General features: G+C 44.8%; 1 protein-coding gene across 1 annotated transcript; it reads left to right on the top strand.

Moving 5' to 3' along the window:
- Positions 1 to 13,275: 13,275 nt before the first annotated feature.
- Positions 13,276 to 23,308, top strand: PRDX3 (peroxiredoxin 3). Its single transcript, XM_043597687.1, has 7 exons — positions 13,276 to 13,371; positions 14,955 to 15,090; positions 17,572 to 17,713; positions 18,741 to 18,876; positions 19,692 to 19,795; positions 22,012 to 22,177; positions 22,507 to 23,308. The coding sequence occupies exons 1-7, from the start codon at positions 13,336 to 13,338 to the stop codon at positions 22,558 to 22,560; spliced, it is 774 nt and encodes a 257-aa protein (XP_043453622.1). The 5' UTR covers positions 13,276 to 13,335; the 3' UTR covers positions 22,561 to 23,308.
- The last annotated feature ends 1,064 nt before the right edge of the window (positions 23,309 to 24,372 follow it).

Below are 24,372 nucleotides of genomic sequence, written 5' to 3'. Positions count from 1 at the left end.
TGTTGCCTTTGTCTGCATTGTAATTCCCATGTGTTATCCCCACGCCTTCATTTTAAAACAATCATTTGTCTTAGCTGGCACTAGGGAATTGAGAGAAAGGCATGTGACCACACTGAGACCCAGAGCTGTGTGCAAGCAGACTGGCAGCAGCCCAAAGAAGCTTCTGGAGCAAGGGCAAAAAGGGAGCTGAGAAGCCCAGAGCAGCTGTCTGCCATGGGGCAGATGCCTGAGGTGAGGAACACGCCTAGGATCAATATGGGCAACATGAAAGATTCTTTAGGGCTCTGGAGAGGCCCAGGAATGGAAAGTGGTAAAAGGCTGGGCCACTTGCTAATCTAGGTAAATAAAGGCTCTTGTGGTAGGAATTTGGGCTGCCACTATTGATGCCATTTCTGCCCAGCATGTCAGAACAGAATCAATGAACATATACGCCTGAAAGGGCGGGCCTACGCCGGCCGACTCCATCTTGTTCTGTGTCCTTCACCTTGACCACACCTCCTCCCCTTGAGTAACCCGCCCCCCCTCACCTGCCTAACAGGACTCAGACCCTGCCCCATTCAGTCAATCGGCTGAGGCCACAGCCATTACCTCACCAACTGCCCCTAGGCCCCAATAAAACCTTTGTCCTTTTGAAACTCGCTCTCTCCCCGGTATCTCACCTCTGCATCAGTGCAGGTAAGGGATTGAGCTCGAGCTAGCTCAAATAAAGGCTCTTTTGCTTTTACATCAGACTCGGCTCCCTGGCGCTCTTTGGGGATCACGAATTCTGGGCATAACAACGCCGTCATCATTCAATCATTTGTTATTTCCTTCCTTTGACATTTATTGAGTGACTACTAGGCAGAGAGCCTACTTAGGTACCGTGGGAGACCACAAAGATGAGTAAAACATGCGAGTCCTGCCTTTAAACAACTTCTAGGCTCTTGGGACCAACCAGTCACACATTCAAGAAACCGGAATAGGAGACAGATCAATGTGAGAAGCAGAGGTTGCTGAAAGGAGGTTTTAAACTGCTTGGATCCAGTGTTGGCAAAATCTAGAAGCCACCACTTTCACTCATTGTGGAGGGAGCGTGAACTAGCACAGCCTTTCTGGAAGGCAGTTTGGCAAAACATACCAAAACTCATAAATACACATAGAACACTTAGTCATAGTAGTTTCACTGGTGGAACTATACCCCAAAGATACAGATAAGAATGTGTGCAAAGATGGCCTACAGGATGGATAAAGATCATAATAGGGAGAGAAATTTCAAGCAACACAAACCTCCACCAATAGCAGATTGGTTAAGTAAGCTCTGGAGCAACACTTCAGTGGTATACCTGTCAACAAGGTTCAACCCAAATCTTATCATGAGGAAATACCAGACAAGCAGACTAAGAGACATTCTACCAAAGGGACAGCCTGTGTCCTTCAACACAGTGATGGACAAGGAAGGTAAAGAAAGAGTGAGCAACTGTTCCAGATTAAAGGAAACTTAAAAGACCAGAAAACCAAATGCAAGGTGTGATTTGGGAATGGATCATGGAGGGGTGAGGAAGATTGTGTGGCCAGCTGTAAGGACATTTTTAGGACAATTGATGAAATTAAATATGGTCTGGGGATCAGGCAGTTGTGTGTTGATGTTAATATCCTAGATTTTGATCATTGTACCATGGTTATTATGAAAAAGAATGTCCTTGTTTTTAGGAAATACACTCTCAAGCAATGAGGGGCTTCAGAAAAGTAAAGTGTCATTCAAGCTGCAAACTAAGATAGCCATCAGAAATGATTAAGACACACAACATGATTCAAATATTGGCTCAAGGCAATGGTAGGGTTTTTTGTGTTTTTTTAAATTTTTTTTAACGTTTATTTATTTTTGAGATAGAGAGAGACAGAGCATGAACGGGGAAGGGGCAGAGAAAGAGGGAGGCACAGAATCGGAAGCAGGCTCCAGGCTCTGAGCCATCAGCCCAGAGTCTGACGTGGGGCTTGAATCCATGGACCGCGAGATCGTGACCTGAGCTGAAGTCGGACGCTTAACCGACTGAGCCACCCAGGCACCCCAGAAGGTTTTTGATCAAACACACAGGATTTATCTCCAAAAGAATTATGTTGATGATAGCTGCCAAAGGCATTTAGGAGACATAAGTGTCAGCTGGGGAGGTCAGAATTGCCTATATATGTGTGTTTTTAGCCAGGTCTTCAACCAGACTCGTCTAAATGGGCTAGGATTCTGCCACGTGCCAGCCACTGTGCTAGGTGCTGAGGACAGAGTAATGAATAAGATAGGAGCAGCCCTTGCCCTTATTGGGGCTTGTATGTGTCTGAACAAAGGATACAAACAAGGGCCGAGAGAGAATAACACACACAGCCTTTTTTTTTTTTTTTTAATGTTTGTTTGTTTTTGAGAGAGAGACAGAGTGTGAGCAGGGGAGGGGCAGGGAGAGAGGGAGACACAGAATCTGAAGCAGGCTCCAGGCTCCGAGCTGTCAGCACAGAGCCCAACTCGAGGCTCGAACCCACGAGCTGTGAGATCATGACCTGAGCCAAAGTCAGATGCTCAACTGACTGAATCACCCAGGCACCCCAACACACACGGTCTTTAAGGAAGTCCTCTTGGTGAGAATGACAGCTAAGCCGTGACCTAAATAAGGAGAAGGAGCTAGCCAGATGTGAGTGGACAGCATTCCCACCAAAGAGCACATCCTGTGCTGGACGTCCTGTGTGGGCAAAGTAGGAATAGACCGATATGGCTGAAGCAGGAATGGGGTGGCAGGAGCCCAATGTGTTTTCTGAAAGGAGGCAGAGGCCCAGACTGTGTAGGGCCTTGTATGAATTTGGGTTTTACTCCAATGCACTGGGGAGCCATTGGAGAGTTCTAAGTAGGACATGAACTGACCTGCTTGGTGTTTGAAGAAGAGCCACTGTTGCTGCTTAAGTGAAGAACAAATGGGAAGGAGGCAAGAGTGAAGGCAGAGAGATGGGTTAGGAGGCCTCAGGGAGGGGAGAGGGCGAGGAGGAGGAAGGCTCGCTTAGACTTCTGTAGTGTCTCCAAACCAAGTTCCGCTTAGCATTACAGAGAGAAGCTGATGGGGCTAAGAAGGGTGGCATTCATCCTCTGCTTTTCAACCTGGTTCCCATGACCAGCACTCCTGGCCCAGAGCGCATTACAAATGAATATTTCTACCTAAATTCTATGACCAGCCTGGGGATAGCATTTTGTGTTACAATTTTTATAGTGCTGTGTCCCTATAGGGTTCTCCTAGACCCTGAGACAAATCGTACGGGGAAATGGCCGGCGAGGGTGTTGTTAAGTCACTTCTGTGGGTGACTAGAACTTAACTGGTGCGGACACTCCGGGAAACACAGCTCAGCTCATCTACCCAAGTGGCTGGGGAGCTGTGGTATTTCTACACCAAATCCGTTCACCCGGCCATTGCAGGCTGGCTGCCAGGAAGGGGGTTAATTCTCTCTCATTTCTGCCTTCCTGGAGGGATGGGTCCATCCCCCTCCCCAGTTATGAAGAAAGCCCTCAGCACAGAGATGCAGGTGTCGGTGGTTGGGAACCTCTGGAGCCCAAAGAAGTGGCAGGGTCTGAGGGATTCTGGAGACATACAACAGAGTGGCCTGGACTCTGCGTTGTGTTTTCTTTCACTTTTGAAATAGAGCTCAGATGATGAAGGTGACTGAAACTCTTTAACCACCAGGAGACCCTGAGAAGCTAGGAAAGGATTCCAGGGAGAAAGGATGATGGCTTGGACTGAGGAGGTGGCCATGGAGGTAGAGAGAAATCGGTGTATAATTTGAGTGCTGGTTGGGGGTGAGGAAGGCAGCAAGGAATAGATTTGAGGAGAGAAAACAAGAGTTTGGTTTTGTGTCTGTTAAGTTTTCGGGGTGTAAGGAACATCCAAGGGGAGACGAGGCAGGACTGGAGGCACAGCTCCACAAAGTGGATGGGTCGGGGGCAACTGGGTGGCTCAGTCGGTTAAGCATCTGACTCTTGGTTTCAGCTCAGGCCATGATCTCATGGTTTGTGAGTTCGAGCCCCATAGTGAGCTCTGGCTGACAGCACAGAGCCTGCTTGGGATTCTCTCTCTCCCTCTCTCTCTCTTCCCTGCTCACTCGCGTGTGCGCTCTCTCTCAAAATAAATAAACTTAATAAATGAATAAATGAATGAATGAATGAATGAATGAATGAATAAATAAATAAATAAATAAATAAATCAGGGTGCCTGGGTGGCTCAGTTGGTTAAGCATCTCACTCTTGGTTTCAGCCCAGGTCATGATCTCATGGTTCACGAGTTCGAGCCCCAGGTAGGGCTCCACATACTGACAGTGTGGAGCCTGCTTGGGATTCTTGCTCTCTCTGCCCCTCCCTTGCTCATGTGCCCTCTCTCTCTCTCTCTCAAAATAAATAAATAAAAATTTAAATTAATAAATAAAAAATAAAAGGGGACGGGTGGCCAGGGGTTAGGGTGGAAGAAGGGAAGAATTGAGGGAGCACAGAGGATGTTTAGGGAAGTAAAATTATTCCACATTAATGGAAACATATCCTTACATACTCGTCCAGACCCATAGGATGTACAACACCAAGAATGAGTCTCAGTGTAATGAGACCTATCTCATGACCTATCCGTGCAGGTGATGCCTTTGGTGATGACCTATCCATGCAGGTCATGTCCTGTAACAAATGTACCAGTGTGGGTGTGGGTTGTCGGTGGCAGTAGGCTGTGTGGGTGTGGGGTCAGGGAATCGATGAGTACTCTCTGAAAGTCCATCCAATCTTGCGGTGAACCTAAAACTTCTCTAGAAAATAAAATCTGTTTTTAAAAAGTTGGGGGTGTGGGATAGGTTAAGGATAGGCAACAAAGATAAGCAGGGGAGAGGTTCAGAAGAGAGCAACGATGTGCCAGAGGCCGGGCAGAGGAGGAACCTGCACAGGACGAGCAAACAGGAACTAACCCCAGGCCTGCTGGGTGTAGGTACCCCCTTACTGCAGCTTCCTGGGAGATGGGTGTTCTTAGATGGGGACCCTCAGACTCTGAAAGGTGAAATAACCCACAGGTTTAAACTGAGGACAAGTGACTCCTTCCATCACTCTGCTGCCTGCCATACAGAGGACAACCTGGAGTAGTAAGGCAATGAAGGGATTGCCAGGGGATAAGACTCAAAGGAGAAGCCTTTGCTAGGAGGTATGTCTCTGCTTTGAGGCTTCACCTCCCCTGAACCCAGGAGAGAGTTGAATTTGGGGCTCCTCATCAATGAAAAAAGGAGAGAGGAAAAAAAAAAAAGAATGATTTTTGCCATAGAAAGAGGAAGAACTGGGGCACCTGGGTGGCTCAGTCGGTTAAGCGGCCGACTTCGGCTCAGGTCATGATCTCGTGGTCCGTGAGTTCGAGCCCCGCGTCGGGCTCTGTGCTGACTGCTCAGAACCTGGAGCCTGTTTCAGATTCTGTGTCTCCCTCTCTCTCTGACCCTCCCCCATTCATGCTCTGTCTCTGTCTCAAAAATAAATAAACGTTAAAAAAAAATTTAATAAAAAAAAAAAAAGAAAGAGGAAGAACTAAGCAAAACCCAGAGTAATGTTGACTGTCTCTAATTGTGGCCCCAACTCGCAGAACGTGACTTGTGGTTCCAGGGAGGTATTTTCCTAATTATCATAAAAAAATAGCATATATCTTTTCATTTGCCTTTCTCTCAAAAAGGTCCAAAAATTCTCCCAAACTCAGAAAGGAGGAATTTAGTTATTTTCTACTCTTTTGGTAATGTGCACAAGGTCAGTTTGTCTTTCTCCTTTAGCAGAACAATTTGTGTCCTTGTTGTGACAGTGAGAGAAAGCTGAATAAAAAAGATGTTTTTTCCAGGACGAGTGTGGAAAGAACGTTTTGGCCACCATGTCGGCCACTGCTTATTCATTCATTTGACAAACTTTTTTTTGAGCAGTTGCTATGAGCCAGGCACTAGCCCAGCCATTAGGACCTTAAAGACGAGTAGACAGGAACTCTATCCCCAAGAAGTTCACAGTATGGTTAAGACCCACACAAGGCAACAGAAAATTCCGCTATAATATGACAGGAATAAGGAGAACCAGAAAGGCATGTGCACAATGCTTTCTAGGTACCTGGAAGATGGACGGTGGAGGTGGGCAGGGAAGGCTTGGCAGAACAGTGCCCATATGGTGATTAAACACCAGTCACGGTTACATTTGCATGGAATGGACGATTGGAGGACTCTGCTTCCTGTTTTAGGGGAAGTCTCTGGCTGCAGCCTGGGATGAGCTGAAGGCCATTCACTTTGTAGTTCTGAACAGACCATTGGAAGGCTCTTGCATAACATTCCTTCTGGGCCTCTGGGCCTGAGATTCTAGGGTATTTCATTCCCTTTAGGATAAGAGAAATCAGGCTTTAGTCAGAGATCAGCAGACCAGGAGACCCAGCATGTCTACTGAAGGGTCCTTGGTTCTAATGGTCCCCGAGCCAATGAATCCCTGTGTAACTTGAGGAAAGCTCGTTAACCACAGGCAGCTGCCTCAGCTTCCTGTTTGGAAAAGAAGTGATAAGCAGTGAGACTTCCTCTCCTATGGCCAAAGGACTTGAAAATCGGGCTGCTGTGTTGGGCCTCTGCTTCGTGTTGAGGGAAACAGTGATGCTTTGTTGAGCATGCTTAAAATGCCAGTGTGAAGAATGACTTTGGAATGATTGAGATTTATGAAGATAAAAATTACAAAATGTCCTGGCTTGATTTATATTGAGGAAAAAGGCAAAAAGACACCTATAAGGCAATACTTTCACAAGGTGAAAGTTCAATCATGTATTAAAACCATAACAAATTTAGATACACACACACACACAATTTAGACACAAGTTAATACAGTAGAAATTAATGCCTTCCATCTGACAAAGAGAATTTCTTTCAAACTTCTACCAAGCTATTGGATACCCAACAGGTAAGAAACAGAAATCTGCATCAAGCCTAGATATGGTCACTATTTCTTTCTAATCAGAGCTAAAACTCATCTCAGGTAGACGGGGGTCTGACAAGTGCCTTACCATGATGGTCACCCTTATTCCTCAGAGTTAGTGTTAAAAGGAAAAATAAAAAACTCTAGGTTTCTTGAGTAAGAGCCTAGTCCTGGGGCAGGGACTGTGTTAGGCAGAGAACGCTGAGCTGCAGTGAGCCGGTACGTTACTTCACTTCTTCCTTTCCTTGACTTCGTGTCCCTCTCACATCCAGAAGAGCCTAATTTGAGGCATTTGGAGATCAGAGCTTGTGCAAAAACCTCGTTCTTCATTCCTGAATGAGAGAAGGGAGAGGAACTTCATTACTTTGAGAAAAACAAAATGTATTCAAAGTGTGTGCCTGCTGTTTGAAAATGCCGCAGGTCTGCTGGTGGGCAAAACAGTAACTGATATCTGTTTAACCCTACTCCATGCCAAGTACTCCCCTAAGCATTTTGCCTGCACTGTCTCTCTCTCTCTGCACAGCTAATGATTTAAGGTCGATTTCGGTGATTGCTCTCATATTACAGATGCAGAAACTGAGGTGTAGAAAAGTTAAGCCACAAGGGATGCTTGATGCCCAAGACATACACCCCGCCCTCTAAGACCACAAATGACAAAAGAAGAATTTGATCCCAAGTCCTGGTGGCTCTAGAGCCTGTGGCATTAACCATTAACCATTAGCGCAGTGGGTTTTCAAATGGGGATGATTTTGTCCCCCAGGGGATATTTGGCAGATAGTTTTGGTTGTCACATCTAAGTGGGTGCCTTTCTCTCACAAGCTCTGCAGGAAGACAGGAGCAGAAGAACCTAGAAAAGAAAAAAAAAAAAGGCTGAGAAAAAAAAAAACAGAAAAGAAAAGGCTGAGAATAGAGTGGGTAATACCAGGCAGTTTCCCACACTGGTGAACATCAATTGCAGGGGTAGAATCAACAAGAATTGCTCAGACGAAAGAACAGAGAGTACAGAACACATAAAGGAAAGCATCCCTGTCAGGCTCAGGAACAGAGTATTTGGGGACATTTCACCAAAGGACAGATGGCCAATACTCCCCCAGGTTTGGATTCAGACCACCTTTTTACAAATATTTCCTATTAAGCCCTATTAAGCACCTTATGCTTCAACAAATATGGCAGAAGGGAAAACAACATCAGGTTAAGAAGGGTTTCTGCAGTCCGCTTTTGGGGACTGGCTCCAAAAATCCTGGCTCCTTCCCTTTCCCCTTGTGAGAATTTGGGCAAATTACTAAACCTCCCTCATCTTCAGTATCCTCACCTAATGAAATGGGGATGGTGAATTAAAAACAGTACCAATCTCACAGGTTGTGTGAAGACCATAGAAGCTACTGTTTTCAGCCAGATCTTGGCCCTATAAGTTCTCAATAAATGTTGGCTGACACTGATAGAAAAACAAGGAGACAAAGGTCACCAATTCTCTAGGCCATCTTTTTCTTCTTCTTCTTCTTCTTCTTCTTTTTTTTTTTTTTTTTTTTTTTTTTTTTTTTTTTAGAGAGAGAGAGAGAGAGAGCACAAATAAGTGAGGGGTCAGAGAGAGAGAATACCAGGAGGGGCAGAGAGATAGAGATAGATAGAGAGAGAGAGAGAGAGCAGCGGGGCTCACCTGAAGCCGGGCTTGAGCTCACCCGACGTAGGACTTGAACTCACCAACCGTGAGATCATGACCTGAGCCAAAGTCAGATGTTTAGTGACTGAGCCACCCAGGTGCCCCTATGTGCCATCTTTCCCTTCATCTTCTCCCATTCCTCCCTCAAGGACAGAATCTATCTATTCTAATAACACTTGTTTCCTCTGTGAGACCCTTCTTGAGCTCTCTTTCTCTAAACTCCCATAGCACTTTGCCTGGATTCCTTTTATTTAATGTAACAAACATTTCTAGTGCTCACTCTGTACCTGATGACTGTGCTAAGTGCTTTAAAATTTAACTCACTTATTCCTCACAACAATCCTTGGGGGAGGTATTAATATCACTCCCATTTTACAGATGGAAGAACATTCAGGGAGTTAAGTAACTTCTACAAGAGAGTTAAGCACTAAATGCCAGAACTGGTGTCTGAACCCCAGCTGTACATTCTGAACATGCCCCTGTCATGCCCCTTAGTATGATGGATCTTGGATTTGGTGGTTTTGTTTTTTTTTTTTTAATGTTTAATTTTGAGAGAGAGTGTGTGTGTGAACTGGGAAGGGGCAGAGAGAAAGGAAAACACAATCCGAAGCAGACTGCAGGTTCCCAGCTGTCAGCACAGAGCCCAACGCGGGGCTCGAACTCACAAACCGCGAGATCATGACCTGACCCGTCGGACGCTTAACCAACTGAGCCATGCAGGCGCCCTAAAATCACATGGCTAATTGATGCAAAGTCATCCAACACAGAAGGCTCTACCTGGGACCTAAGTAGGAAAGGAAATGCATTATTCCAAACGCTAAAACGGCCTTGGGGCAGGGAGAATCCAGGAACCACACTCAGATGAATGGCAGCAGGAGGAGGATGGGTGAAGTGGACAGAAGGTAATGATATCTTTAAGCGTAAACAGGCCCCACCCAAACAGACAGTACTAACTAAAACTTCAAAATTTTAAAACTGAAACCAAGATGAATAAGCCTAATCATGAAGGAACTCCGCTCTGCTTTGTGGTTCATCGCAGTGAAGTGTAGTTATGAACCAAACTGCCTATGTGTGGAAACTTAGATGTGCATAAAATAGGAGAGAGAGGTGCCCTTGCAAATGCTGGAGAAAAGGAGAGGTGGACAGTAAAGGACTATGGGTCTCAGGAACATGGAAAGAGAATGCGATCCCTTGCCTTTTCTTTGCCTCCTCCCCCTCACCTTTGCCAGCTCACATACTGGCTGGCCAGGTGTGACGATGTTCTGGGTTCTAGTCCTCTGCTTCCAAGCAGCTGCGTGACTTTGGGAAGGTCTCTCCATCTCTAAAAGTCTGTTTCTGTGTCTACAAGACCAGTGCTCTAACCCTTGAGCTACGGAGCCTGTTTTTACAGTGTCTACAAAATCACAGGGCTAGACCACAGCATCATTTTTGTATTTGTTGTTAGTTTCTATTTCTTCTTCTTTTTTTAAAATTGGGGTAGGGGTGCCTGGGTGGCTCAGTCTGTTAAGCTTCTGTCCGACTTCGGCTCAGGTCATGGTCTCACAGTTTGCGGGTTCGAGCCCCATGTCAGGCTCTGTGCTGACAGTGCAGAGCCTGCTTGGAATTCTCTCTCTCTCTCTCTCTCTGCCCCCCTCCCCAACTCGCAAGGTCACACTCTAAATAAATAAATACATACCTAAGAAAAACTCATAAATTGACGTAAAATTCACATGACATAGAATTAACCACTTTAAAGTGTACAGTCCAGTGATATTGAGAACATTCACTACATTGTGCAATGACCACTTCTATGTAGCTCCAAAACATTTCCGTCACCCCAGAAGAAAACCCCGTACCCATTAAGCAGTCAGTCCCCTCGCCTCCTCCTCCTCCCAGCACTTGGCAATTGCCAATTTGCTTTCAGTTTCTATGGATTTACTTGTTTTACGTATTTCATATGAAAGGAATCATACATCTGGCCTTTTGGGTCCGGCTTCTTTTACTCAGCATAATGCTTTTTTTGAGCTCATCCCTCTTACAGTAGGTATCAATCCTTCATTCCTTTGTATGGGATTAATAATATTCCTAAAGACTACAGTACAACTTTGAGTTCCAATAGTTTGACCCCCTTTCCTTTTCAAACATCTGTTCATAAACACATTATGAGCAGCAATTAAAAAGAAGGCAGGTACTAAGGGGAAATACTTGGGGTGCCTGGGTGGCTCAGTCAGTTAAGTGTCCGATTTGGTTTCGGCTCAGGTCATGATCTCATGGTTCGTGGGTTCGAGCCCCACATTGGGCTCTGTGCTGACAGTGCAGAGCTTGCTTGGGATTCTCTCTCCCTCTCTCTCTGCCCCTCCCCTGCTCACTCTATCTCTCTCTCAAAATAAATAAATAAACATTTTTTAAAAATAAGGGGAAATTGTTGAGAAATGTGTAGCCCCTTGCTTTATATTTATATATATATAAATTTATATATAAGTTTATATATAAACAATTTAGATATATATATTTATATTTATATATTATATATTATATATTATATTTATATATATTATTTTTATATATATTTATATTTATATATATAAGTTTATATATAAATATATATGTTTATATATAAACTTATATATATATATATATATATATTTATATATAAACTTATATATAAATGTACATAAATATATATATGTTTATATATATTTATATATAAACTTATATATAAAGCAAGGGGCTACAAATATATATAAGCATATATATATTTGCTTATATTTATATATATGTTTTTAATATATATTATATATATATATGTTTAATTGGAGTATAACATTTAAAAGTGCCCAAGTGTACAGCTTCATGAATGCTCACAAAGTAAATACAACTATTAACTTTAAGCTGGGTCAACACACAATATATTATTCACACCCCATTCTTGTCTTCTCATTACCCGCCCCCAATTCTCTCTTTCTCAAGGTACCACCATTCTGACTTCAAACGCTATACGTTAGGTTTTCCTGTTTTTGAACTTCATGTAAAGGGCACCACAGATTATCACTGTTTTTACACCTGGCTTCTTTCACTCAGTATTACGTTTGTGAGACTCTTGCACTCTGTTGCATGTCATCGCGGCACATTCATTCTCGTTGTTGTACGGTATTAATAATATCGCAACCTACTTATCCGTTCTGTGGGTGATGGGCACGTGAGTAGTTTTAGCTCTGTGCCATATAATAGTGTTGCTGTGAACATTCTAGCCTGTTTTCATAAACTGATGCTCACACATCTTTTGGGCATATGCCTAGGACTGAAATTATTTGAGTCGTATATTCAGCTTTACTCATACGGACACAGAATTTTCCAAAATGGTCAGACCATTTTGGATTCTCATCTCTTGCTTCTAAGATAATCCTTTCCAAAGCATGGGGCTAGTACCCACCGCTGTACTAGTGTTGCATAGAAGGATCTATGTGAGGAGCAAAACAAATAACATCAGGCTCCAAAGTGAGAAAATTATTGCCCGTTTTAACGCTCTTTCAGTCCTTCTGATTACATAAAGAGAATCCCATGTGATGCCATGTTGCTAGCTACCTCTCTGTCTGTTTTTATAAAAAGTCTGGGACTCTCAGCAGGCAACTGTATCTACTTGATACTTAGTAACATTTTGTTTTAATGTATTTGTTTTAATTACTTTCTACTTATGGCAAGTGATAAAAGGTTTCTCATTTTAGTTATTTAGCATTTTCTTTCAAATAAATTCATTTAAGGGGTGGCTGGGTGGCTCAGCTGGTTAAGCGTCTGACTCTTGACCTCAGCTCAGGTCCTGATCACACTGTCAAGCCCCGTGTTGGGCTCTGTGCTTGGCGTGAAGCCTACTTAAAATAATAATAATAATAATAATAATAATAATAATAAATTCACTTAATTTTTTCAAAAGTGAGTCAACTTAAAGAAAATAGTAAACAATATTCAGATGATATGCAGCTTCCAGAAACGAAGTTGGTAGTGGAATGACTCCTGTTTGGAAAATACCCACTTAGAGTGTGCATGTATTTACCAGAAGGCCTCCGTGTGATTTTTATCTGCATTTGATGAGCTTACTTCAAAGTACCAGGCTCACCACTGAGCACTTGGCTTTACTAATCGACAGAAGACAAATTTTAAATTTGTTCCAACTCTAATTTGCGGAAGAGAGGCCAAAATGAAGTCCATACACCATTATAAAGGTCTTCAAATACCGAAAACTTGATGTGTCTGACCAGCTTGGCTTATTAATGGACAAAAATCGCATTGAAATTACTTCATTTCATGCAGAAGTCAGAAGGCTCTACTTGATGCCTAAACAGATATGAGAACCTTTTGCAGAACCGGTAGAAACAGTCATCCACACAGGTTAACAACAAAAATCTGTGGAAATATGAAACTAAATATCTAGTTCCCCACCTGGATTAGTCCTTTTTGGGTTGGGGCGACAATTAGAGACCAAGTGTTGCTTTCCCCAGCATTCGGCTACTCAGAGGCCACAACGGGAATCCTCTCATAACTAGGGCTGAGGCGCCCAACACGTAAGTTAACGCGGGGAAGCAGAAGGTAAGTTGACGCGAGGAATCAAAAGGCCACGAGGACTTCTCTCCGCCCCCGCTCCGGCCCAGGCCCCGCCCCGGCCCAGGCCCCGCCCCGCCGCCGAGGTCCCGCCCCCACATGCCCCGCCTCCTCCGCTTCCCAGTCGGCTTCGCGAGTCCCGCGCGCACTGGAGATGGCGGCCGCGGTGGGAAGGTTTCTCCGGGCCTCGGTGAGTGGCTGCAGACAGGGGACAGGCGCGGAGACACTGCAGTGGCACCGAGAACGTAGCTCCCAAGCAGGATCCTGCTCTCTGCCGTCTGGGGGCCTTTCGCCCTTCTTGGAGGGCACCAGCGGGTAACGGACCCCAGAGGCCTCTCCTCTAGGGAATGTGCCTGCGCAGAATCATCCTCCCCCCGCCTCCTCCTAGCTGTCCCCTCTTCTAATCCCTCCTCACCCAGGAGTCGCGGGTCCCCAGGCCTTTTTCCACCTGAGCACCTGGTCCCGGAGGCAGGCGACCTGGGCTCTGTTCCCTGTTCTGTAGCCTACTCTGTGACCTTGGACTGACTCCGAACCTCAGTTTGCTACCCTTCCTTACCTTAAGATAGAAAGAGTGATGGCCTACATCAGGGCGTTGCTGTGAGCATCCACTCGATGCTGGATGGAAACCAAAGTGGTAAAGTACCAAGTGCTAAAGTGCAAAAGGCACTTCCCTTCTCCCACCCCAGGTCTGTCCCCACGCTTCTCAGGCAAAGCCTAGTTCCCTCTTGGTACCCACCCTCCCCTTTCTCCTGGCGGGGTTCAACGCAGGCTCCTTCTTCCTGAGTCACGCTAGACACTGTAGTTGAGCACACAATTCCCTTGAGCCCTGTACACACTTTGCCGGAGCCTGAACTTTGCTCTCCTTGTTTGCTTATCTGTGAGGCCTTGTCTTTTCTGGGAAAACCTTGACGCGGTAGAAATTGCTTAGCAGATCGTGCTGGTAAAGGGCTTAAATACACAGAGCATGGCCAAGGCCTCTTGGTTTTTGGACCCTCTGTGTTGTTCTTAAGAGCATGGCATCTTTACGGTCTTATAATTCCCCTCTGCCTTGCAAGATTTTAAACAAATTATTTATATACTTTTAAAATAAAAGTTATATCTATATAAGATGTACAACGTGATGATTCGATATACATAATGAAATGATTACGACCGTCAAACTAACATATCCCTTCACATAATTCCCTTTTTTGTGTGTGATGAGTGTGCCTGAAATCCATTCTCTTAGCAAATTCCCAGGGTTCAATATAGTATTATTAAGTATAGTCATCATACCCCTCTACATTAGATCTCTAGACTTTATTCATTTTGCATAACTGCAACCTTGTACCCTTTTACCAACATCTCCCCATTCTCCTCTTGCAGTCTTGAAGGAGAAGGAGGCAGAAGAGAATGTTAGGAACATGAAGATTCAGGGGTGCCTGGGTGGCTCAGTTGGTTAAGTGTCCGACTCTTGGTTTTAGCTCAGGTCGTGATCTCACAGTTCGTGAGTTCCAGCCCTACATTGGGCTCTGCCGTGATGGTGTGGAGCCTGCTTGGGATTCTCTCTCTCTCTCTCTCTCTCTCTGCCCCTCCCCTGCTCATTCTCGCTCTCTCGAAAAAAAAAAAAGAAAATGGAGATTCAATCTATGCTCTTAAAGTTTTGGGTTTGATATTTGGTTCACAGGAACAAGGATAGCTGAGGCCACCAATGGCCTGATGCCCTTTCAGCAGGGCCAGCCTTCAGCTACCGTTCTGGGGCTACTTCCTAATATAAAGTGTTTCTCTTTCCAGGTTGCCCGACATGTGAGTGCTATTCCTTGGGGTATCTCTGCCTCTTCAGCCCTTCGACCTGCTGCTTCCCGAAGAACATGCTTGACAAACGTATTGTGGTCTGGTTCTGCTCAAGCAAAATTGGCTTTTAGCACCAGTAAGTGTTAATGCCTTGGGTTGACCCTAGAATGAAAACAGGAATCCTCATCTCAGGACAAGGGTTCTGAACCCTGTCTATGCGTTGGGCTCACTTGGGAAGATTTTTTTTTTTTTTAATGTTTATTTATTTTTGAGACAGAGAAAGACAGAGAGCGAATGGGGGAGGGTCAGAGAGAGGGAGACACAGAATCTGAAGCAGGCTCCAGGCTCTGAGCTGTCAGCACAGAGCTCAATGCGGGGCTCGAACTCACGGAGTGTGAGATCACGACCTGAGCCGAGGTCAGATGCTTAACTGACTGAGCTACCCAGGCGCCCCGGGAAGATTTTGAAAACATACCACTGCCCCAGTCCCACTACAGACAAATTAAGTCAATCTCTGAGGTGTGAGACTGGGACATCATTTTTTTTTTTAATGGAAATGTAGTTGATATGACAATGTTATTAGTTTCAGGTGTACAACGTAGCGATTCAAGATTTCTATATATTAGGTGGTGATCACCATGATAAACCTAGCTACGGGCCGTCACCGTACAAAGTTGTTACGGTATTATTAACTGTCTTCACTGTGCTGTGCATGGCACTCCACCCCGTCCGTCCGTTTGTAACTGGAAGTTCCTACCTTTTAATCCCCTTATCAGTGTATTTTAAAAGCTCTCCAGGTAATTGTGATGTCCAGTCAAAATTGAGAATTGCTGAGGCAGACAGCCCTTGTGTCACATTACCATTTTGGTCATCAGAGGTTTTAATCCTCTGTGTTGAGGAACATGGAGGGAGGGAGGTGGTACTCAGATACCTCTGGGCCTCGCTGTGTATGAGGGGATGTGAGGTGACCGGAAGTGGCCAACAGCCTGTCGGAACCAAGGCTTTTGGATTCAGACCTGTGTGCTAGTTCTAGCTGGCCACATGAGAGCGTGGACTCCTCCACGACCTGAGTAAAACAAGGCTATTTCTTGAGATTTACACTCCCATTTTCTAGAATGTGGGTTTTGCTAAGATGAGCCTCACATAATGAGTGATATTTGAAAATACCTCCTTTAAATTTGTCCCACCTTGTAAAAAGCACGTGCAACATGTAATCGCTTGAGAAATATACTTCAGCAAAGCCTTTGCTAATTTTACTACCCTGGAGCTTTAGAAAAAATTTCTAGTAATTTGATGCCCCGCATATAAAACTTTCCTTGTCCCCTGTCCCAGACCCACTCCAGCGGCCCCCACCGTTTCTGAAGCCTGGGTATTTTGACACTTTGCAGCAAGTTGCCAGTGGAAGCAAGTCCTCTCTAGTTCTGACACATCTCTCGTACCCTTTCCTTCCCTCCTGTCCTCTCAGGCACACCCCTCCTGTCCATACCTCTCATTTAGATAACTGCAACGCCCGCCTACCATCAGTCTCCCTTCCTCCTGCTCCCCTTACCCTCCCCTGCCAGACTAACCCTCCCAAGAAGAGTTGACTCATCTTCCATCTCCTGCGTGAAACCTCCAGTGAGGACTCTGTCTTTTTTTTTTTTTTTTTTAAGAACAAACTCTAGCCTGATATTTCAGGGCTGTCACAGCCTGGCTTTCAGTCATTCTTCCTTTGTCTCTCACACTTCCTTCCACACACCTGCTCTCTCTGTTCTTTTTTTGTTTGTTTAATGTTTTTTATTTTTTATTTATTTTTTTTTTTTCAAAAATTTTTTCAATGTTTTTTATTTATTTTGGGGACAGAGAGAGACAGAGCATGAACGGGGGAGGGGCAGAGAGAGAGGGAGACGCAGAATCGGAAACAGGCTCCAGGCTCCGAGCCATCAGCCCAGAGCCTGACGCGGGGCTCGAACTCCCAGACCGCGAGATCGTGACCTGGCTGAAGTCGGACGCTTAACCGACTGCGCCACCCAGGCGCCCCAATGTTTTTTATTTTTAAGAGAGAGAACGCACACACGAACCGGGGAGGGGCAGAGAGAGGGAGACAGAATGCAAAAACAGGCTCCAGGCTCTGAGCTGTCCGCACAGAGCCCGATGTGGGGCTCGAACCCACGAACCACAAGGTCATGACCTGAGCTAAAGTCGGATGCTTAACCAACTAAGCCACCCAGGCGTTCCTGCTCTCTCTGTTGTAATCAAACTGTGCCACAGGCTGTTCCCCACACTTGCCCAGTTCCCTCCTCCATGCCATTTGCCCTGTCCCACGTGGCCTTGGCAAAATCTAAACCATATTTAGAATCTATGTCCGGGCTCATGTCTTCCTCAGTTCTGTCTTAATGCCATCCCCACCATCTCTGGCATCATCTTTTTCACCTTTTTAGTTCCCATAGTACTTTGAATTGAATTAGTATACAGTCTAGACTACAGAAGGTGGGGGGGGAAATTCCCTAAGATGTACAGTTGAACTGAACCTTTTAATTTATGCTACTAATTAATTACTGTGAGAGATTTGCATAAAGTCAAGTAGGTGCGTGAATAAGCAGATGATGAACTGTACGTGCGTGTGGGCTTCCTTCAGGTTCTTCATACCATGCTCCTGCCGTCACCCAGCACGCACCCTATTTTAAGGGCACTGCCGTTGTCAACGGAGAGTTCAAAGACCTAAGCCTTGATGACTTTAAGGGGAAATATTTGGTGCTTTTCTTCTATCCTTTGGACTTGTAAGTATAATTTCTGTGATGCTTGATGTCATTCTGAGAGCAAGCAAAGGTCCCTGCTTCCCCCTGACATTTCCTATCTCTGGTTGCTCTTCTGGTCAAGGGAAGGGTTCTTTGGGTTGTTTATCGCCAGTGGCCTTGCTCAGTACAGCTTGCAGCTGCAGCTAATCTGATACCTGTGGAGGATGAGGTGGCATTCTTAGTGGGGTTGGGTTTTGATATGGCTGTTTTCTGTACTCCAGAGCAGTGGTTTCTGTAAGCCAGTCTGTCTGTAAGGAAGCTTTCATTGGCCTGGGGGAAAATGAGAAAAGTAAAGATAGTAATAAAATGAGTTTTCTCATAAAGTTATTTATTTTGGGGGGCGCCTGGGTGGCTCAGTCAGTTAGATGTCCGACTTTGGGTCAGGTCATGATCTCGCAGTCCGTGAGTTCGAGCCCCGTGTCAGGCTCTGTGCTGATAGCTCAGAGCCTGGAGCCTGTTTCGGATTCTGTGTCTCCCTCTCTCTGACCCTCCCCCGTTTATGCTCTGTCTCTCTCTGTCTCAAAAATAAATAAAGGTTAAAAAAAAAAATTAAAAATAAATAAATAAAGTTATTTATTTTTTTCTTTATTCTTAGAATATGCCTCTTTTCCCCTGCCCACCCCCATTTTTTGATATGATTTTTTTTTTTTATGTTTGAGAGAGAGAGAGGGTGAGCGCGTGCTTGCAAGCAGGTAAGGGGCAGGTAGAGAGGGCAACAGAGGATCCGAAGCAGGCTCTGTGCTGACAGCAGAGAGCCTGATGTGGGCTCGAACTCACGAACCATGACATCATAACCTGAACCAAAATCAGCTCCTTGACTGACTGAGCCACCCAGGCATCCCTTGTGATATGATTCTTCAATAGAAAGGGAAGTCCATTGAGGGTGGTTAACCATTTTTGCTTTTTTCACCTATAAGCAAGTGGAACTAGTCTTTAGACTACGTATCGTTTAAATTCTAAATCCTTGTTTTTAAATTCTCTGATGGAAATTGCTTCCCTTTTTTTCTAGCACCTTTGTGTGTCCTACCGAAATTGTTGCTTTTAGCGACAAAGCCAATGAGTTTCACGATGTGAACTGTGAAGTTGTTGCAGTTTCGGTGGATTCCCACTTCACCCATCTTGCCTGGATAAACACACCAAGGAAGGTATAGACCTCAGTTACCCTACCTTTGCAGTTAGCTTCCTAAAAACTTGGAAAGATCCCATGAAAGACTAGCCGAGAAGTTGTTAGAGCATGATTAGTCTGAAATAGGCGTTCATAGGTCCTAAACTCCTGGCAAATTCTGTTAAACTCTGGCCATATCTCCCTCCACATTGCCTGGATTTACTGCCCACCACTTGTGTGTTTTCCAGGGTACAAACAGTAACAGAGACCAGTCTCAGCAGAGCGGGGCAGAACCAGCTGGGCATGGCTGCCTCCTCTCTGACCTGTACCTTGTACATCCCACATACCCGGCCTGGCTTGTGGGACGGTGGTTAATAATTTCACTCTTTTGCATGATCATTGTTCCTGCCTGAAAAGTTGCTTGGGAGAATCAAAATTTCTAGCTGTGTTCCCAGCCTATCAATACCAAATTATTCAAAGTCTTTATTACTCTTCCATTTTTATGCTATAGAAATTAATCTTCAAGTAAGAGAATACTTCAAGAATTAGGAAAAGAAAGTTTTACAGTATTAGCTGGGTTTAAATCCTGCCTCCGTCCCTTTCTAGCTGTGACCTGGAACAAGTTACCTAACCTTTGTGTGCCTCCAGTTTCCTCACCTGTAAAAAGGTGATTATCATGGTATCTACTCCAGGATGGTTGGGAGGAGGAAGTGAGTTAACAGAAAGAGCTTAGAGCAGCACTCGGCCTGCTGTCGGTGCTCAGTCCCGCTGCCTGCTGCCATTCTTGTTGGCCTCAGACATCATGTTACCTGGCTGAGACAGTGTAACAGCCCATTGCGTTTGCATTTTTATTAGAATGGCGGTTTGGGCCACATGAACATCGCACTCTTGTCAGACTTGACTAAACAGATTTCCCGAGACTACGGCGTGCTGTTAGAAGGCCCTGGTATTGCTCTAAGGTAAGATCCTGTTCCTTATGAACTTAAACTTTGTTTTTCGTGTTTAGCATCATCTCACTTAGGGGATTTGTAGAGACCTCGGTAAAGCGCTTTGAAGACCAGAAAGCCTTCATTCACCTTTACTTAGCTTTAGTAGCGCCAGTGAGTGCCTGCTGCGAGGGTTGGCAGAGGCTTTCAGAATGGCTGTGATAGACCCGCCCCCTGCAGCACCCTGAGTGTTGATGGTCACACTGCTGCACTTGCCCTAACCACCTGGGAGCCGCTTTCATGGTGGGGGGTAGGGGGTGCACTCCTGGCGTGTTTGGGGAAGGGGAGACCAGCAGCCCATAGGAGTCAGGAAGCTGGCGTGGGTGAGATCTTATTCAAGCCCGAGTCAGACCAGAGTTTGAATTTTGTTTTTTAACTCAGCTATTTGTTTAACAGCTGTAGGACTTTGGGAAAGTTAATGTAACCTCTCTGAGTCCCACTTTTCTGTCACTGAACTGAAAATGTACCTCCCAGGTTGGTTGGGAGGGCTAAATAAGGGGAGGCAGCCAAAGTTTACAGCACGGGTTCTGGTAGCTGTGAAGACCTTTGTCCCAGAATGTCATTTCTGTCCTCATGCTTTCAGTAGTTAGAACTTCATTCCTTTGAGTGTTGAAGCTTTCCTTCTCTAACAGTCCTATATGCAGGAATGCAGGCTTCCTGCCGGAGGAGGGGGTGGGCAGAGAATAAGAACTGAGGCCTTGGAATGGCGTCTTGATGACCACTGAGTGAAGGAGGGTTGGGCAGAACTTCACCTCCAGGAAGCCGATGAGGACCTCACTGGGATGCACCTTGCAGTTTTGCTGGGGCTGCTTGGAACCTACTCACCTGCTCTGTCTTGGTACCTCACTCTTCTCTGGCCCACTTTCCTTTTGGGTTATCCCTGGGATTTTAGTTCTCCACCTTGGAGCTTGGGCCTTTTTTACTCCAGGCAGAGTCTGTCTTTCTTTAATAAACTAAAACCTGGCTTTGGCAAAGTTGGCTAGGGAAGGAGAAAAAGAGTGCTGGCTTTTCCTCCCAGGATCCCCTTCCCTGTCGGGTCTTGCTGGTGTTGCCGTTACTTCCCTGCTAGTTTCACCATTAGCATTATCCGAGCCTGGTTTGTAAGATGAGGCTTTCTTTCTGGAGTCTGTGGGCCCTGCTCCGTCCTCGCTCTGCATCTGCACCATGGACTCCAGCTTGGCTCCTCTCTCTTGAGCGTGCTCCAGGACCGCTGAAAGCCTCAAAGCCCAGACCCCCAAGAGCTGGGCCCAGGGAGGAAGAAGCACCATTTTACCTTGCTGTTTTCTCTTACTTGCTTCTTCCCTGAACGATTAACACTTGGAATGCCACACCCTTTTAAGATGGGCTGTTAAAACCTGTGGTTTAAACATATCTGCATATGTCATAGTAACACCAACACTTGTACAGAAGATGAACACAGACTTTGGTTTTTCCTTTAGATTTCTGCCCTGAGGCCTTACTTAAGGCCATTAAATTCTTTCTGCAAAGATTTCCCCTGGGATTTTCCACCATTTCCCCAAGAATTCACTCATTTCATAAGTATTTACTGAATATAGATAAAATACATCTCTGTCTTGGGGCGCCTGGGTGGCTCAGTCGGTTAAGCGTCCGACTTTGGCTCAGGTCACGATCTCGCAGTCCGTGAGTTTGAGCCCCGCGTCGGGCTCTGTGCTGACAGCTCAGAGCCTGGAGCCTGTTTCAGATTCTGTGTCTCCCTCTCTCTCTGACCCTCCCCCGTTCATGCTCTGTCTCTCTCTGTCTCAAAAATAAATAAACGTTAAAAAAATTAAAAAAAAAAATACATCTCTGTCTTTCCCCTCTGCCTATGGTTTCTTGCCAAGGTTTGATACGGCAGCTCAAAGAACACCTGCTAAATATCACTAATAAGTGAAAGAAGTCTTTGCTCTCCATGACTTTTAGACTCTGTGTGACAGTCCAGTCACATTTGCAAAAGTGACTACCTGCTTTCCATGTTGTCCTGGTCCAGTCACACCTTTGTTAAGGCATCTCATCAATAGGAGATGATCAGCTTTTTATATAACAATGAAAACACCATGTTTAAGCATATGATTGAATTTAATAAATGTTTTATTGATGAGAATTAAAGACAAAAGTGGGTAGAAGTTGGACTTTCTAGTTCTCTCTAGAACATTCTGCCGAAGTACTAATGAGCACAAATTCTGATGCAGAGGTCTCTTCATAATTGACCCCAATGGAGTCATCAAGCATTTGAGTGTCAATGATCTCCCTGTGGGCCGAAGTGTGGAGGAGACCCTCCGTTTGGTGAAGGCATTCCAGTTTGTGGAAACCCATGGAGAAGTCTGCCCAGCAAACTGGACCCCGGATTCTCCTACAGTAGGTTTCTTTTCCAAAAGCAATGAGGTCCCAGCATAAGGATCCCAGGTCCTTATTGCCTCAAGAGATGCTGGCCTGCAGCACCCACAAAGGAACCCACCCTTGGTGCCAGGGTGCAGATAGTGTGCAAATGGGTGAGGCTGCCGAGGGGTGGGGGTTGGGGTGGGATCAGGCAGGCTGTTAAAACAATTATCATCCATGCATTTTACAGGAAACAGACCACACTTTAAAAAGTAAAAGAACTTTGGGTCAAAAACTGAGCTTTCAACTCACTTTTGAGACTGTTATCTTAAAGGCAGTTACCTGATTAAATGTTTTCGTACTTTCAGATCAAGCCACATCCAGCTGCTTCCAAAGAGTACTTTGAGAAGGTAAATCAGTAGGTCATCCATCCCCTGCGTACCTGCAGCTTCTCCCATCAGAAAGAACCACATTTGGACTCATCTATTAGCATTTCAAAGATGATGATTTCTAGAAGACGAAAAACCAATTATGTTTGCATTCATAAATAATACTCTGAATGTTTTCTTTTTGTAACATTGGCTAAGGCTTTTTTAAATGTACTCACACATACAAAGCGTCCTTTATTGGTAACTTCTTGGTGGCTAGTTTATAGAATTTGCTAGTTCACCTATTCCTTCGATTGTGTCTTCAATGGGAAGAGCAAACACTCTTCTTTCTCAGCCTTACTCGAACTTTTCTGTGCAGCAGAGAAGTCAAACGAGCCCCTAAAGCTTCTGATCAAGGGTCCTGAAATTTTCTTCTTGGATTTGTTTGTACTAAACTGAATTTTCTTTTCAGGTAACAAAGATCATAGTTTGAAGGTGTTAATGTCAGCAGTCTGCTTTAACTCTTGCAGTGGACGTATATGTACTTGAAACAAACGTGAATCATGTTTTTAAAAACACACAGTGACAAATGAATTAAGCGATCATGCATGTTTCTCTTCCCTGAGATTAAAATAGTTATTTTACTTATTTGCTAGCTGACATAGTGTCCACAAATATTGTAGATATTGATTGGGCGTAATTATAAAGCATATTTATTGAATCCAGTAATTGCATTTTGAAATCATTGTAATTATTTTCTGAAGTGCTCAATGTAAAGTACATAATAAACATTTTTAAATATTTGCATGCTCAACACCATTCATTGTTGTTTCGCCTTATGTTGTGGGGCTCTAGGTCTCCTACTGATTAGAACAGCAAACATTTATGGAGCATTTAGCTCAGGGCCCCCAAATAGGAATAAGATGCTGGCTCTGTACCCAAGGAACTCAAGTTAGGGCAAGAAAGATATGGAAGCATCTATTCATTATATCAGTAAATCCCGGATGCTGTTTTGGAAGCATAAGGGTGAACAAAAAGAGACAACCCCCTTCCTTCATGCAGTTACATTCCAGAGAGGGAAACCCAATAAATATAATAAAAATACATAGAATGTTTGAAAGGGAAATAAAGTAGAGTAGGGCTAGAGCAGAGAATTGAGATGTTCTAGATGGGGTCGTCAGGAAGGCCTTAAAGTCAATGTCCAGGTCCGTTTGCTCATCTAAAATGAGGGCAATAATTGCCATACCTCAGGGTTTTGATGAGGATCAAGTGAGATAAAACATGTAGAAAATGAGGGTGCTAGGCAAAGGGTTTGGCAAGTGCAAAGGGCCTGAGGCAAGAGTAGGCATAGAGTGGGTGAAGAATTGAAGGGGCTGTGAGACTGCAGTGGTGAAGGAGGAGAATGGTCACGGGGAGCCCAGAGTGCCTTATGGGTAAACTGGGGACTTTGGACTCTCTTCTAAGAATTTAGAAGGTTTAGAATTTAGAAGGTCTCTTGGAGGGTTTTGACTGACAAGAGTCGCCTCACGCGTTTTTCTAGGAGGATCACCCTGGCTCCTTTGTTAAGACTAGACTATAAGGGTCCAGAGAAGAGAACCTGAGCTGGATTTGACATACTTGAGGGTAGAGCCAACAGAAAATCATACAGGTGTGCTAAATACTATGGCACAATACGCAGTAGATGCATTCCTGGGGTGTGAGGGGAGCACTGGGGAGGGGGGAGCTTACCCAGCCACTGGCATGGGGGTGAACTTCCTGGAAAAGGAGATGAACTCTTGAGGTTATTTTTTTTTTTAATTTTTTTTTTCAACATTTATTTATTTTTGGGACAGAGAGAGACAGAGCATGAACGGGGGAGGGGCAGAG

Source organism: Prionailurus bengalensis, chromosome D2 (genome assembly GCF_016509475.1).
Source record: "Prionailurus bengalensis isolate Pbe53 chromosome D2, Fcat_Pben_1.1_paternal_pri, whole genome shotgun sequence".
Classification (NCBI taxonomy): domain Eukaryota; kingdom Metazoa; phylum Chordata; class Mammalia; order Carnivora; family Felidae; genus Prionailurus; species Prionailurus bengalensis.
The sequence above is the reverse complement of the archived record's forward strand: the minus strand, read 5'-3'. Positions and strand labels throughout refer to the sequence as shown.